This window comes from Rana temporaria, chromosome 9 (genome assembly GCF_905171775.1).
Source record: "Rana temporaria chromosome 9, aRanTem1.1, whole genome shotgun sequence".
NCBI classification, from domain to species: Eukaryota; Metazoa; Chordata; class Amphibia; order Anura; family Ranidae; genus Rana; species Rana temporaria.
Window position 1 is genome coordinate 123,157,650 of NC_053497.1, and position 16,625 is coordinate 123,174,274.

Here is a 16,625-nt window from a genome sequence, read left to right on the forward strand (position 1 = left end):
AGTAGTGGTAAAAAAAAAAAAAAAAAAAAAAAAGAGGCGAGAGATATAATTTTGCCCCAGTACAAATCATTAGTAAGACCTAATCTGGAATATGCAGTTCAGTTTTGGGCACCAGTTCTCAAAAAGGATATCGGAGAACTGGAGAAAGTGCAGAGAAGGGCAACCAAACGGATTAGAGGCATGGAGGAGCTCAGCTATGAGGAAAGATTAGAGGAACTGAATTTATTCACTCTTGAGAAGAGGAGATTAAAGTGGATGTAAACCCTCACATATACCGAGTCTCAGATAATACACAAGGTTGAAACAAATCTCCCTACATAAGTTTTACATCTATATCTGCTGTCTTCACCTTTATATACTGTTTAGAAAGTGCACGTCCTGTTCGATTTTTCACTTCCTCATTCTGTAGGAGTGGATTATTAACCACTTCCCTACAGGCCCATAGTAAAATGACGTCCACAAAGAACCTCTGCCGTTCAGAGTGGACGTCATATGACGTCCTGGGCTTTGTGGAGGGATATCTGAATGATGCCTGCAGCTAGAGGCATCATTCAGTTATCCTTCTTTTGTGCCGGCGATTCTGCACAACGTAAGAACGATCATAGCGGCGGTTCCGCCGCTAGATCGTTCTTACAGGCGGCGGGAGGGGACATCCCCCCTCCCGCCGCCATCCGGTGCTTCTCCGGGCTCTCCCGTGCCATCGGGGGCCCGGAGAACGAATCGCCCGGCGCTGGCAGGAAGCATAGAGATGACTAGTGACCAGATGGTCACCAGTCATCTCTATGACCGTCGGAGGACCCGGGCGCGATGTGATGACATCACGCCCGGGTCCCCGTAAGTAAACAAAGCCGCAATTGCGGCTGCTAAGCAACAGTAAACATGAGATCGGTGAATTTTTTTTCACCGATTTCATGCTTTCAGGCCTGGAGGAGAGATGTGGGGTCTTATTGACCCCCATCTCTCCATAAAGAGTACCTGTCACACACATTCCTATTACAAGGGATGTTTACATTCCTTGTAATAGGAATAAAAGTGATAATAAAAAAAAAAAAAATATATAAAAAAAGTGTAAAAAAAGAAATATGTAAAAAAAAAAATTATTTTTTTAACGCCCCTGTCCCCAGTAGCTTGCGCGCAGAAGCAAACGCACACGCAAGTCCCGCCAACATATGTAAACGCCATTTAAACCACATATGTGAGGTATCGCCGCGTGCGTTAGAGTGCCAGCAACAATTCTAGCACTAGATCTCCTCTGTAAATCTAAACTGGTAACCTGTAAACAATTTCAAAGCGTTGCCTATGGAGATTTTTAAGTACCGAAGTTTGGCGCCATTCCATGAGTGTGCGCAATTTTAAAGCATGACATGTTAGGTATCTATTTACTCGGTGTAACATCATCTTTCATATTTTACAAAACAATTGGGCTAACTTTACTGTTTTGTTATTTTTTTAATTCATGAAACAATTTTTTTCCAAAAAAAAAGGCGTTTGAAAAATTATTGCGCAAATACCGTGCAAGATAAAAGGTTTCAATGACCGTCGTTTTATTCCCTAGGGTGTCTGCTAAAAAAACATATATAATGTTCGGGGGTTCTGCGTAATTTTCTAGCAAAAAAAAGATGATTTGTACATGTAGGAGAGAAGTGCCAGAATAGGCCTGGTATGGATGGGTGTATAAAAGCCCGGTATGGAAGTGGTTAATAATCTATTCATTGCAACCATCCCCGTCACAGACTTCTATCCCCCATCTTGGAGAGCTTGTCAAAAGTTATCAGGCTGAGAACAGAAGATGTGAGCAGGACAAAGTTACGGGACATAGTGCTTTAAAGAGAGATAACACTCTACAGATAGATATGCCCAGATCAAATTTCATGACTCGGGTTTACATCCACTTTATGGGGGATATGATCAACATGTACAAATACATAAGGGGTCCATATAGGTCATCACAAAGGACAAGGGGGCACTCTTTACATCTAGAGGAAAAGAGATTTCACCTACAAATACGGAAAGGTTTCTTCACAGTAAGAGCTGTGAAAATGACTCCCTCCAGAGGTGGTTCTGGCCAGCTCAGTAGATTGCTTTTAAAAAACGACTGGATTATTTTCTAGATACACATAATATAACTGGATGCTGACATTTATAGGTAAAGTTGATCCAGGGGATAGACGATTGCCTCTCAGGGGATCAGGAAGGAATTTTCCTCCCCTGCTGGAGCAAATTGGATCATGCTCTGCTGGGTTTTTTTGCCTTCCTCTGGATCAACTGTGGATGAAGTATTGTGTATATGGGATTGTACGATTTGTTTTTTCTCTTTTATTGGTTGAACTGGATGGACTTGTGTCTTGTTTCAACCTGATTAACTACATAACTGGTGCCCCCATTGGAAAATATTCCCTCTATTGCTGTTCCAGGGATAAGTGTAACATTTTAGATTCCCCATTACTTCTGTCCTGTGACAACAGCCACCAGCAGGGCCACCGATAGGCCAGTGCAACCAGCCCTATACCGGGCCCGCTCCCATCAGCTACACAGTGGGGCCCGGGCATCATTACAATTCGTTATTGTATTTACAAAGAAAAATGTTTTCTTAACCCTTCTCCCACTTCTACTTGCTTACAGGGAGGTATATCATTTTCCTGGGTCCCATCAGGTCAATACAGGGACCCAGGAGGGGAGCACAGGGGAGGGACTTTTTTATTTTTATTTTTTTCATGGTGAATGTACATCATGCTGCCCCACTATTCTTTTAGTCCCGGCTGGCGGAGTGATACTGTGATTTTTCAGTTCGGCTCCCGGCTGCGGTCCTCGCGAGATGTGAAGAAGTTGAGCGGCTGACAGGGAAAAGCAGGGGGAGAGTGTGGTTGCACTGGACAAAGTGAGTGGGGAATAGAGGAAAGAATACTGTGTCCTATTATGTATCTCACAGCACAGCAGGTTATCAGCATTACAAATATCGCAAAGGCAGGACTGTAAGCAATCATGGCTCGATGTCACATTGCTTTTGGGTGCTGACTTTGTTATGGTTGTTACATACAGTACACAGCCATAAGTTAAAGTCAGTACCCAAAAGCAGTGTGACATCGAGCCATGATGGAGCACCTGCTTACAGTGCTGCCTGTGTGATAATTCAAGGGCATGGTTGAAGGGGGCCCTGTCAGGTAGGCTGTACGGGGCCCCATGATTTCTAGCAGCGGCCCTGACCACCAGAACAAATAAAGAGGAGAGAATCTTCCATACAGGGAAAGCAAGACCAATAAAACTTTAATCAGACAAGGGCAAGAAAGGAAAGCAACTGTGGCTAAAGGTGATCCAAATCTATGAAGAGTGACCCACATTTGAATTGTTCTTCAGAGAACATTTGAGGGGGGGGGTGTTGTAGCCCTCCTCACTGCCGGCTTTAACCCTTTGAACCCCACACTAGCACACCACAACCAGAGCAGCCTCTATTCACTTGATCGGCAAGCACTACGCCAACTGAAAGCTACAGGGGCGCTAGAGCTTTCCAGCCACAGCTACAAGAAATGTGTAAATTACCAAGGATAATAAAAAGATCAATTATGACGAATTACTACTCACCAGGGTGATCAAAGTTGTACTGGCCCTTGAGGGCCCGGGCTTTCTGGTCAGGGGTCAGTACCTTGTAGAATCTGTCCTGGCTTAAAATAACCACCTTCCTTTGCTTGTGGTCCACCTCATTCTGGCCCAGGAGCTCCATGATCTTCTCACATACTGTTGACTGTAAGAATCAGACAATCATCAATGCACAGACTGATTAATAAAGAAGAAAAAGGCTTTGGGAACTTTCTGGCTAAAAACTAAACTCATGTAAGTAATGTATACTACACACAAGACCTTGATTACAAGAAGTGGGGCGACCATTACTGCTGGTTTCCTAAAGTGAATGTCTGAGCAAAATAAAAAAAACATATTCAATATATTACATTCATATTTCTCAAACATTTTACACAGCACAGAAAAATACCTGTTGATCCACCAGAAATCTAGTGTGCTCCTCACTTCCCGTCTGATCTGATCACCTCGGATGCACTGAAAACCCAACCAGCATTGTCGGCTCTACCTGCTGGACTAGGGCTTTTGAGAGACACGGTTCTGGGGGTATGCCTTAATTTATCGCAGAAGTCTCAAATTGGTGGCCCTCCAGCTGTCGTGGAACTACAAGTCCTATCATACCTCTGCCTGAGGGAGTCATGCTTGTAAATGTCAGCCTTGCAATGCCTCATGGGACTTGTAGATTTGCAACAGCTGGAGGGCCGCCAGTTTGAGACCCCTGATATAGGAACCAAGCTCCCAGCAGCTGCCCAGGCGATGAGGTTACAAAGGATGATAATGCTACATTGGGGCATGCTTTAGACGAGGTGTTTAGGGAAAGCGCTTTTGGGAGATGTAGTTCTGGGAGTGTGCTTTCATGAATAGGAGCGGAGCCCGCAGCAGCTGCCCCTGCAAGTATTTTACAAGCCTGGTGATGAGGTTACAAAGGATGATAATGCTACATTGGGACATGCTTTAGACGAGGTGTTTAGGGAAAGAGCTTTTGGGAGATGTAGTTCTGGGAGTTTCATGAATCCTGTCACAGGATTTGTAATTGAACTGCAGGTAGCCTTGTGATTCAGACACTTGTTTCCATTTCACTGGTGTCTCCATCCTGCTCTCAATCATTCAGAATATCCCAAGAGCTGGAATTTGGCACAGAAAGCTTTACCACATTACCACATGATAGTGGGGTCATCTCCCAGGCTATACAATATAGCAAATGTGTGCAATTCACAAGCAGGCTGTGTAAATGACAAACGATCTGGCAAGAAAAACAGGCCACATATATTTCTTTTCTGGACTCCAGCAGCTGGATTTCCCACAACAGTTCCCGTCTGTGTTCTCAAGTTCAACTGCAAGTGTATAGTGTCTGTAGCGTGAGTGCGCATGCGTGTGCAGACGTATGGTCACCATTAGCGTGCAGATATTTTCTTAGTAAAATCTACACACCTTTGGCCAAAAGTCATCTGAGGCTGTCACCATACATAGGATGATGTGTGGGCAGTTGTAGCAGGACACACACAATTGATAGGCAGTGACTTATTAACACAGGTCAATATTTACAACAGAGCAAAGTCTCCTATCACTTGGTCCCAGCATCAGGTAGATAATGACAGAGCAAAACCCACAAATCACACCAAGGACAACAGGAAATGAAGCAACACTTGGCTTGTGCACAACTTAGCCAGAACCTCATCATTTTTCTTTCCCTTAATAATACTTTGGGCTCATTTACCCAAAACGCGTTGAGCCCCGTGCAGCATGAAGAGACATTGGTTTACTTTCTATAGTAGCGCTGAGCTGCATGTAGTCAGCCCACGGGTGTTTTATGAAATCAATGGGCCTGTGTGCAGAATTAGAAGACCTAGACATAAATGTGGTGAAAAGTAGGTGTAGTTTAAATTACACTAAAGATTGGGCGATGCCCTATAGGTCCTCAGTTTAGAGTGAATTGAATATAATGGGCCCATTGCTCTTATCCTGAGTGTGCAACAATATGTAACATACTGTATGTAGTACAAGCTTCGTTTTTTATGTAGGTGCCCCCAACGGGTGCGTTTACTTTTTTACATTCACATACATTAATTGGGATGGAAGGAAGGACGGCTCAAAATATTTTTGAGAGTTTCAAAGTGATTGCATTTAAAAAAAAATTTGACACATTGACTTTACTAAAACTAATGTGATATGATGTTAATATGATAGGTTCTCTTTTATGAGTCAAGAGTCTTTTAGATCCCCGATGTCTCACATGCCCTCCCTTGAAGCTAAAAAGTACAGATTGCTCTCCATTAGCTTCTTTGTTGTGAGGAAACCGTAGATGGCAGTGTGAAAGGGGCCTTAGGGGTATGGAGAGTTGAGAGGAAGGGTCTGAGGAGGGGGGGGGGGTCTAAGGTAGAGGGAGGAGTAGAGGAAAGGTCTGCTCTGAGGGGCCCGAGGAGAGGGAAGGTGAGATCTGAGGGGCCTGAGGAGGAGAGGGAAGGTCGGAGGAGGAGATAGGGGAGGCCTGGGGGGTCTGAGGAGGTCTGAAGGGTGTGGAGCAGTAAGGTCGGGGAGGGGGGTGTCTGAGAAGATTTGGGGTCTGAGAAGAGATAGGTCTTGAAAGGTGGAGGGGGGGGTTGAGGGTCTGATGAGGAGTAGGTGGCTGGTGAGTAGGGTCTGAGAAGGTGAAAAACTATTCTAAGGAGTACAGTCGAAAGGAAGGTTCTGAGGTGGACAGGAGGTCTGGGTGGCCTGAAGAGTAGAGAGGGGAGGTCTGGGGATCTGAGGAGGGGAGGGAGGCAAGGGATGTCTAGGGGGGGGGTCCGAGGAGGCGAGGGACGTCTAAGAGGGGGGGGGGATCTGAGGATGCAAGGGACATCTAGGAAGGGGGATCTGAGGAGGCAAGGGACATCTAAGCGGGGAGGGGGGGTCCGAAGAGGTTAGGGACGTCTTGGGGGGGTGGCTGAGGAAGCTATGGATGTCCAGGTGGGGAGGTCTGAGGCGGCGAGGGACGTTGAAGGTGGGGTCTGAAAAGGCGAGGGATGACAGGGGTGGGGTCTGAGGAGGCAAAAAGACGTCTAGGGGGGGGGCTGAGAAAAATAGTCTTAGGGGGGCTAAAGTGGCGAAAAAAACGCCTGGGCGGCCAAGGAGGCGAAAAAGACGTCTGGGGGGGCTGAGGGGGCGAAAAATACGTCTGGGGGGGCTGAGGAGGCGAAAAAGACGTCTGGGAGGGCTGAGGAGGCGAAAAAGACGACTGGGGGGGGCTGAGGAGGCGAAAAAGACGTCTGGGGGGGGCTGAGGAGGCGAAAAAGACGTCTGGGTGGGCTGAGGAGGCGAAAAAGACGTCTGAGGGGGCTGAGGAGGCGAAAAAGATGTCTGAGGGGGCTGAGGAGGCGAAAAAGACGTCTGGGGGGGCTGAGGAGGCGAAAAAGATGTCTGGGGGGGCTGAGGAGGTGAAAAGACGTCTGGGGGGCGAGGGGGATCTGGGGTTTCTGGAGGAGGAGAGAAAGGGTCTATGAGGAGTGGAGAGAGAGCAGGTCGGGGGGGTCTGAGGAAAACAGAGAGGAGGTCTGGGAGTCTGAGGAGTAGAGAGGGGAAGTCTGAGGAGGAGAGGCCTGACGGGCCTGAGGAGGAGAAAGGGGTTTGAGGAGGAGAGGGGGGATCTGAGTAGAGAGGAGAGTATAGGTAGAAAAGGAAGATCTGGGGGAGGGGGTCTGAGGAGAGAGGGGACTTTTGGGAATTAGAGAGAGGGTCTGAGGTGTAGAAAGGGGAGGCCTGAGGAGGAGAGGAAAGGGGAGGGGAGGAGCTATAACGACCCTCTTCTTTTATAATAAAATAGAACCACACTATGGAGTCATACCCCAATCTTCTACTAAAGTAGTACTACACTATGGATCTACAGTTGTGCTTAAAAGTTTACATACCCTGGCAGAATTTATGATTTCTTGGCCATTTTTCAGAGAATATAAATGACAACACAAAAACTTTTCTTTCACTCGTGGTTAGTGTTCGGCTGAGGCCATTTATTATCAATCAACTGTGTTTACTCTTTTTAAAACATAATGGCACAGGAACTACCCAAATGACCCTGATCAAAAGTTTACACACCCTGGTGATTTTGGCCTGATAACATGCACACAAGATGACACAAAGGGGTTTGAATGGCTATTAAAGGTAACCATCCTCACCTGTGATCTGTTGCTTGTAATTAGTGTGTGTATAAAAGGTCAATGAGTTTCCTGACAGTCCCTTGCATCTTTCATCCAGGGCTGCACTGACGTTTCTGGATTCTGAGTCATGGGGAAAGCAAAAGAATTGTCAAAGGCTCTGCAGGAAAAGGTAGTTGAACTGTATAAAAAAGGAAAGGAATATGTGTTCAAACTTGAATCAAGAAGTGGAAAGTGGATTCTGTTGAAACCAAACCATGGTCAGGTAGACCAAATAAAATGTTAGTCACAACTGGCAGGAAAATGGTTCGGAATGCAAAGAAAAACCCACAAATAACTTCAGGTGAAATACAGGACACTCTGAAAACATGTGGTGTGGCTGTTTCCAGATGCACAATAAGGAGGCACTTGAAGAAAGATGGGCTGCATGGTCGAGTCACCGGAAGAAAGCCGTTACTACACAAATGCCACAAGTATCCCGCTTACATACGCCACACAGCACAGAGACAAGCCTCAAACCTTCTGGAACAAAGTCATTTGGAGTAATGAGAACAAAATGTATCTTTTTGGCCACAACCATAAACACTACATTTGGAGGGGAGTCAACAAGGCCTATGACAGGGGTGTCCAATGGCAGCCCAGGAGCCTATTACAGACGCTGCCGAGTAAACAGAAGATTCTCCTGTATGTAATATGACGGCACTCTTTCCATCCCCTCTCTGTCCCCTCTGAGGCAGCGCCGATAAATACAGTATATACGTTTTGTGGCCCTGAAGACCACAAAAGATATATATATCCAAATGACCAGGGGGGCTACATTGAACCGAAGCGAGGGCCGCAATTGCCCCGCGGACCGGACTTTGGACACGTCTGGCCTATGATGAAAGGCACACCATTCCTACTGTGAAACACGGAGGTGGATCGCTGATGTTTTGGGGATGTGTGAGCTACAAAAGCACAGGAAATATGGTCAAAATTGATGGCAAGATGAATGCAGTATGTTATCAAAGAATAAAGGAGAAACATTTGCATTCATCAGCCAGGAAGCTGCGCATGGGACGTACTTGGACATTCCAACATGACAATGATCCAAAACACAAGGCCATGTCGACCTGTCATTGGCTACAGCAGAATAAAGTGAAGGTTCTGGAGTGGCCATCTCAGTCTCCTGACCTCAATATCATTGAGCCACTCTGGGGAGATCTCAAACATGCAGTTCATGCAAGACAGCACAAGAATTTACAGGAACTGAAGGCTTTTTACCAAGAGGAATGATAAATACCATCTGAGAAGATAAAGAGCCTCATCCACAAAAGACTTCAAGCTGTCATTGATGTTAAAGGGGCAATACACGGTATTAAGAACTGGGGTATGTAAACTTTTGATCAGGGTCATTTGGGTAGTTTATGTTGTGATTATGATTTAAAAAGACTAAACACAGTTGATTGATAAAAAATGGCTTCAGCCAAACACTAATCATGAGTGAAAGAAAAGTTTTTGTTATTCATATTCTCTGAAAAATGGCCAAGAAATCATAAATTCTGCCGGGGTGTGTAAACTTATGAGCACAGCTGTATGTACCACTCTTCTCTTATAATAAAGAAGATCTACACTATGGACCACACTACCCCACACTTCTAAAAGAAAGTACAACTACACTATGGAGCTACACCTCTCTCCTCTATAGAACTACACTATGGAGCCGAAGCACACGCTCTTCTTATAATAAGGTAGTAGCACACTATGGAGATTGATGGTACTCTATGTAGTAGTCACTAATCTCCAATTATACCTCAGACAGGAGGCTCATATCTTATGCATTATCTTTCTTTAATAATGCCCATAGCAGAAATACAGTAAACATTTATTGTAACTTAAAAGAAAAAATTCAAAGAACTACCCTTCCCAGCAGTCCCTGGGCCAGCGTAGCCCCTCCCAGACCATAATCTATATAAGGGACTGTCTGAGGTAACCTATTCCTCTTTCTTTCTGCTCATGGCAGAGCACACAAGATAAGTATTTCATGTACCTTTATTATTTACAGGATAGGTACTTCTTGTATCTTTATTATTTACAAGATAGGTGTTTCATGTACCGTTATTGTTTGATTGTATATAAATTGCAGGGCCTCTGGTTCACCCAAACGATAGTGGAGACGGACCCGCTCTCCCCGGGTTTCCCCAACAATGTCTTCCTGGTCAGGAAAGGAGGGCGGTTATCGTCCGGTAGTAACTTGAGAAATCTCTCGTAATTACTGTATACAGTGACGACATTCTGCGACACAAAGGGTGAGGTTGATTATCTACTTGGACGACCTACTCTTAATGGCTCGTACCCCTCGCCTGGCGAACGAACACGCCTCCGGGACAGTTCCCCATAGATCACGGGGAATCTATCCTCTCCCCATCTCAGGAGGTACAGTTTTAGGGTTCTTGGTGGACACCAACCTAGTGATCCTTCGGCTACCCATGACCACTTGGCCGCCATTTGCACGAGGTCAGTATCGTGCTGGGCTAACGACGGGTATCCTTACGCGGACTGGCTCGCCTGGTCGGCCTGTTTCCGGCGTTAATCCAGGCCATTTGTCCAGCTTCTTTTCACTATCGAGACCTTCAGAGTCTCAGTCCCTACGTTTTTGCCAGGGGCTTCACTGTGCAGACGTCGTCACTCTGGACACGGAAGCCATAATTGAACTACGGTGGTGGCTACGTCAGGTCGACAGACGGCACGGCAGGTCCACCTGCAACTCCACGACGGATTCATCTTGGAATAGGTTGCCAACCACCTCGGTTGGGGTACTCGATGCGGTCCCTCGTCCACAGGAGGGGCGTGGCCCACAACGGAGTCTCTGCTGCACGTTCACACGTGGAAATCCTGACGACCGTCTTGCCATCAGGACTCTAATGCCACACACGTCCACCTACGGTGTGTTCTTGCGTATGGACACCGTATCCGCGGTCCAGTACGACCTTCGCTTGGGGGGTCCTTGACCCAAAATCCTAACGGATCTAGCAAGATCTCTGACATTTCTGCCTAGAACGCGACATCGTTCCAGCTGCGAAATGTACCCCAGGCACTTCCGCTATGGTGTTAGATTGGAATTCTCGTTACCCGCCCAATTCCATCGACTGACGACTGCACCGGTCAGTGTTCCTGGCCCTTGCTCCCTTATGGGATCCTTTCTCTCCCCAGTCTGTACAGGGATCTGCACCCTCTATTCACGACGCACGTCCTACTTCTCTTCGCATGGTTGGGTTTTCGGGGTGTCGGTCACGGACAGCGACCTTTTCTTTTATAATGGGGGTTCCACTTGCCTTGATCTAGGCCTTGGGACTAGATATACATTTCGATCATCCGGAGGACTCTGGGTTAGTTGGTGATCAACGACAAGTTAACCTCATGAAGGCGTTCGTCTGAGATGACCAACTACCTGGTGGACTCGTTTGAGTCCGGGAGGTCCTATAGCTCCCCTGCGCCTTCCGCGCTGCGAACTCGGACTACCGCTCCCTTGTAGACTTACTACCGGTGGGATAACACCCATGGTGTACCGACTTAGTAAGCGTTAAGTTTCAACGCCCATCACACCCAGGTGATCAGTGGTCCTGACCACACGCCAGGACTGGGGGGACAATCTCACTCTGTCGGAGGTTATTGTCGTTTGAGCTACTGCCCCCTCGTGTCTGATTCCGTCAGACGCATATCGGGTGTCACGACGTTGGCCATTCCAGGCGTCGGATCCCGCCTCGGAGAGTCGGGGTTTTTCCGTCGTGCGTAGGACAGCAGCGGGACTTCATCGGTTTTTTCTACCCGTTCTTCCCCGCACATCGTACTCCGTTGTCTACGGATTTCTTAGTCCTTCACGGTCCCACTGCGATCTTCGCATCTCTTCCTACTCCTCATTCCTACGCTAAACCTCAGTTTCCGGTTTCCTCAGCTACGCTAGCCAGAGGGGTACGATCAATCATGTAAATGGCAGGGTCTTACATAACCCCGTTGGGCGCCCACCCCTCCAGAGGAGCGGTGGCTCCTAGGTCATCACCCCGGGCGGCTCCCTATAGGATTTACGGCTAGCGGCGGACTGGTAACCACGATTGCTTTCCGCCAATTCTGCTTGGATCGGAGGAACACATATCTATATCAATTTTGTAGTTGTTTCATTTGTTATCATCTATATATGCATTGTTATAGCTTTGAACTTGCATAAGATATGAGCCTCCTGTCTGAGGTATAATTCGAGATTTTCCTAGCTTGTGACGGAAAATATTGATTATATGAAGACAGGAGGCGAGTATCTTCCCTCCCGACCCAACCCTGTCACGAGGTTGTCTCTCTCTCGTTCTAGACTGTTGAACCACACACCCTGCAAGTCGGAGGCTGGTACGCCCCGGGAGTTCGTTTTCACTAACCCCGTCGGGATTGCTGTCCGTTTCGATCCATGGGTTTAGTTCACCGCAGATGGAGGCTCCTACTACGTTCCAGATCCGGAGTCGGGATGCCGTTGACTGAATCCGTTGGTCCATGTTCCTGAGGACAACTGACCGGTCGGCTCCGAATGGTTTTGGTTTTCCTATAGTCCCCGTTGGGATGAAGTTGGTCCGGATGAAGTTGGTCCGTGTTGGCCTTGTCCTTTCGTTTCCTCCAGATTCAGATGTTGTGTTCCGGTCGGAAGGTCCCGGCAGCCGCGGAGATGTCTAATTGGACTTTCGGTTCCTGTTTACACTAATTCGCATGAAGAAAGAGGAATAGGTTACCTCAGACAGTCCCTTATATAGATTATGGTCTGGGAGGGGCTACGCTGGCCCAGGGACTGCTGGGAAGGGTAGTTCTTTGAATTTTTTCTTTTAAGTTACAATAAATGTTTACTGTATTTCTGCTATGGGCATTATTAAAGAAAGATAATGCATAAGATATGAGCCTCCTGTCTTCATATAATCAATATTTTCCGTCACAAGCTAGGAAAATCTCGAATTATGTGGAACTGATTAGTACAACACGCCCCCCTCCATTCAGTGAGACTGCATTACATTTGTGTAGCTGACTCTATATGAAGCCACGTGTGTCACCCCCCCACTATATTAGACAATAAGAGTGACTGCCAGGAGAAAACTCCATATAATAAAGAGTTCCCTTTCTAACAATCCATATCAGCCTCTTATCTGAGGATGCAGCTTGGCTGTGCAGGGAGGGGGAGATAAGAATATGCCCCCCCCCACACTATACCAGGCCACATGCCCACACCATACCAGGCCACATGCCCACAACATACCAGGCCACATGCCCACACTATACCAGGCCACATGCCCACAACATACCAGGCCACATGCCCACACACTATACCAGGCCACATGCCCACACTATACCAGGTCACATGCCCACACTATACCAGGCCACATGCCCACACACTATACCAGGCCACATGCCCACACACTATACCAGGCCACATGCCCACACACTATACCAGGCCACATGCCCACACTATACCAGGTCACATGCCCACACACTATACCAGGCCACATGCCCACACTATACCAGGTCACATGCCCACACACTATACCAGGTCACATGCCCACACTATACCAGGCCACATGCCCACACTATACCAGGCCACATGCCCACACACTATACCAGGCCACATGCCCACACACTATACCAGGCCACATGCCCACACACTATACCAGGCCACATGCCCACACTATACCGGGCCACATGCCCACACTATACCGGGCCACATGCCCACACTATACCGGGCCACATGCCCACACTATACCAGGCCACATGCCCACACTATACCAGGTTACATGCCCACACTATACCAGGTTACATGCCCACATCATGGGGATCCCATGTAGCTCAGGCCCAATAGATGACATTTGGGGGAGGAGTCTTGTTTCCTCTCCCCGGGTGATTGGTGACGGGCCTCAGGAAGTCACTTTATTTACATTCTCCAGTGTAACGGATTGGAGGTCTGACTGTCACCGGATCTTCCAGATTCTGAGACGTCCCACAACAGATGGGAGCTGATCAGGGGGCGGGGCCAGAGGACAATAACCACTCCCACCATTCCCATATGGATCCACTCCGACCAATCCACTCCACATGACTATAACCAACGTCCAATCACAGCTTATCCTTACTAATAATAAGAATGTCACTGCACCTGGCTGCCACTCCCCTCCATTCAGTGACAATGACACTGCACCTGGCTGCCCCTCCCCTCCATTCAGTGACAATGACACTGCACCTGGCTGCCCCCTCCCCTCCATTCAGAGACAATGACACTGCACCTGGCTGCCCCTCCATTCAGAGACAATGACACTGCACCTGGCTGCCCCTCCATTCAGAGACAATGACACTGCACCTGGCTGCCCCTCCATTCAGAGACAATGACACTGCACCTGGCTGCCCCTCCCCTCCATTCAGAGACAATGACACTGCACCTGGCTGCCCCTCCATTCAGAGACAATGACACTGCACCTGGCTGCCCCTCCATTCAGAGACAATGACACTGCACCTGGCTGCCCCTCCATTCAGAGACAATGACACTGCACCTGGCTGCCCCTCCCCTCCATTCAGAGACAATGACACTGCACCTGGCTGCCCCTCCCCTCCATTCAGAGACAATGACACTGCACCTGGCTGCCCCTCCATTCAGAGACAATGACACTGCACCTGGCTGCCCCTCCCCTCCATTCAGAGACAATGACACTGCACCTGGCTGCCCCTCCCCTCCATTCAGAGACAATGACACTGCACCTGGCTGCCCCTCCCCTCCATTCAGAGACAATGACACTGCACCTGGCTGCCCCTCCATTCAGAGACAAAGACACTGCACCTGGCTGCCCCTCCCCTCCATTCAGTGACAATGACACTGCACCTGGCTGCCCCCTCCATTCAGTGACAATGACACTGCACCTGGCTGCCCCTCTCCTCCATTCAGTGACAATGACACTGCACCTGGCTGCCCCCTCCCCTCCATTCAGAGACAATGACACTGCACCTGGCTGCCCCCTCCATTCAGAGACAATGACACTGCACCTGGCTGCCCCTCCTCTCCATTCAGTGACAATGACACTGCACCTGGCTGCCCCTCCATTCAGAGACAATGACACTGCACCTGGCTGCCCCTCCCCTCCATTCAGAGACAATGACACTGCACCTGGCTGCCCCTCCATTCAGAGACAATGACACTGCACCTGGCTGCCCCTCCATTCAGAGACAATGACACTGCCCCTGGCTGCCCCTCCATTCAGAGACAATGACACTGCACCTGGCTGCCCCTCCCCTCCATTCAGAGACAATGACACTGCACCTGGCTGCCCCTCCATTCAGAGACAATGACACTGCACCTGGCTGCCCCTCCATTCAGAGACAATGACACTGCACCTGGCTGCCCCTCCATTCAGAGACAATGACACTGCACCTGGCTGCCCCTCCCCTCCATTCAGAGACAATGACACTGCACCTGGCTGCCCCTCCCCTCCATTCAGAGACAATGACACTGCACCTGGCTGCCCCTCCATTCAGAGACAATGACACTGCACCTGGCTGCCCCTCCCCTCCATTCAGAGACAATGACACTGCACCTGGCTGCCCCTCCCCTCCATTCAGAGACAATGACACTGCACCTGGCTGCCCCTCCATTCAGAGACAATGACACTGCACCTGGCTGCCCCTCTCCTCCATTCAGTGACAATGACACTGCACCTGGCTGCCCCCTCCATTCAGTGACAATGACACTGCACCTGGCTGCCCCTCTCCTCCATTCAGTGACAATGACACTGCACCTGGCTGCCCCCTCCCCTCCATTCAGAGACAATGACACTGCACCTGGCTGCCCCCTCCATTCAGAGACAATGACACTGCACCTGGCTGCCCCTCCTCTCCATTCAGTGACAATGACACTGCACCTGGCTGCCCCTCCATTCAGAGACAATGACACTGCACCTGGCTGCCCCTCCCCTCCATTCAGAGACAATGACACTGCACCTGGCTGCCCCTCCCCTCCATTCAGAGACAATGACACTGCACCTGGCTGCCCCTCCATTCAGAGACAATGACACTGCACCTGGCTGCCCCTCCATTCAGAGACAATGACACTGCACCTGGCTGCCCCTCCCCTCCATTCAGTGACAATGACACTGCACCTGGCCGCCCCTCCCCTCCATTCAGAGACAATGACACTGCACCTGGCTGCCCCTCCATTCAGAGACAATGACACTGCACCTGGCTGCCCCTCTCCTCCATTCAGTGACAATGACACTGCACCTGGCTGCCCCCTCCATTCAGTGACAATGACACTGCACCTGGCTGCCCCTCTCCTCCATTCAGTGACAATGACACTGCACCTGGCTGCCCCCTCCCCTCCATTCAGAGACAATGACACTGCACCTGGCTGCCCCCTCCATTCAGAGACAATGACACTGCACCTGGCTGCCCCTCCTCTCCATTCAGTGACAATGACACTGCACCTGGCTGCCCCTCCATTCAGAGACAATGACACTGCACCTGGCTGCCCCTCCATTCAGTGACAATGACACTGCACCTGGCTGCCCCTCCCCTCCATTCAGAGACAATGACACTGCACCTGGCTGCCCCTCCCCTCCATTCAGAGACAATGACACTGCACCTGGCTGCCCCTCCATTCAGAGACAATGACACTGCACCTGGCTGCCCCTCTCCTCCATTCAGTGACAATGACACTGCACCTGGCTGCCCCTCCATTCAGTGACAATGACACTGCACCTGGCTGCCCCTCTCCTCCATTCAGAGACAATGACACTGCACCTGGCTGCCCCCTCCATTCAGAGACAATGACACTGCACCTGGCTGCCCCTCCTCTCCATTCAGTGACAATGACACTGCACCTGGCTGCCCCTCCATTCAGAGACAATGACACTGCACCTGGCTGCCCCTCCTCTCCAT

General features: G+C 49.1%; 1 protein-coding gene across 2 annotated transcripts in view; it reads right to left on the reverse strand.

Moving 5' to 3' along the window:
- Nucleotides 1-16,625, reverse strand: part of UCK1 (uridine-cytidine kinase 1) — a 91,096-nt gene that overhangs the window by 19,013 nt on the left and 55,458 nt on the right. For both annotated transcript variants that reach the window (XM_040324395.1, XM_040324394.1), the window contains exon 2: nucleotides 3,580-3,739. In XM_040324395.1, the coding sequence (XP_040180329.1) occupies nucleotides 3,580-3,718 (139 nt within the window). In that variant the 5' untranslated portion in view covers nucleotides 3,719-3,739. The remainder of the gene's footprint in view (nucleotides 1-3,579; nucleotides 3,740-16,625) is intronic.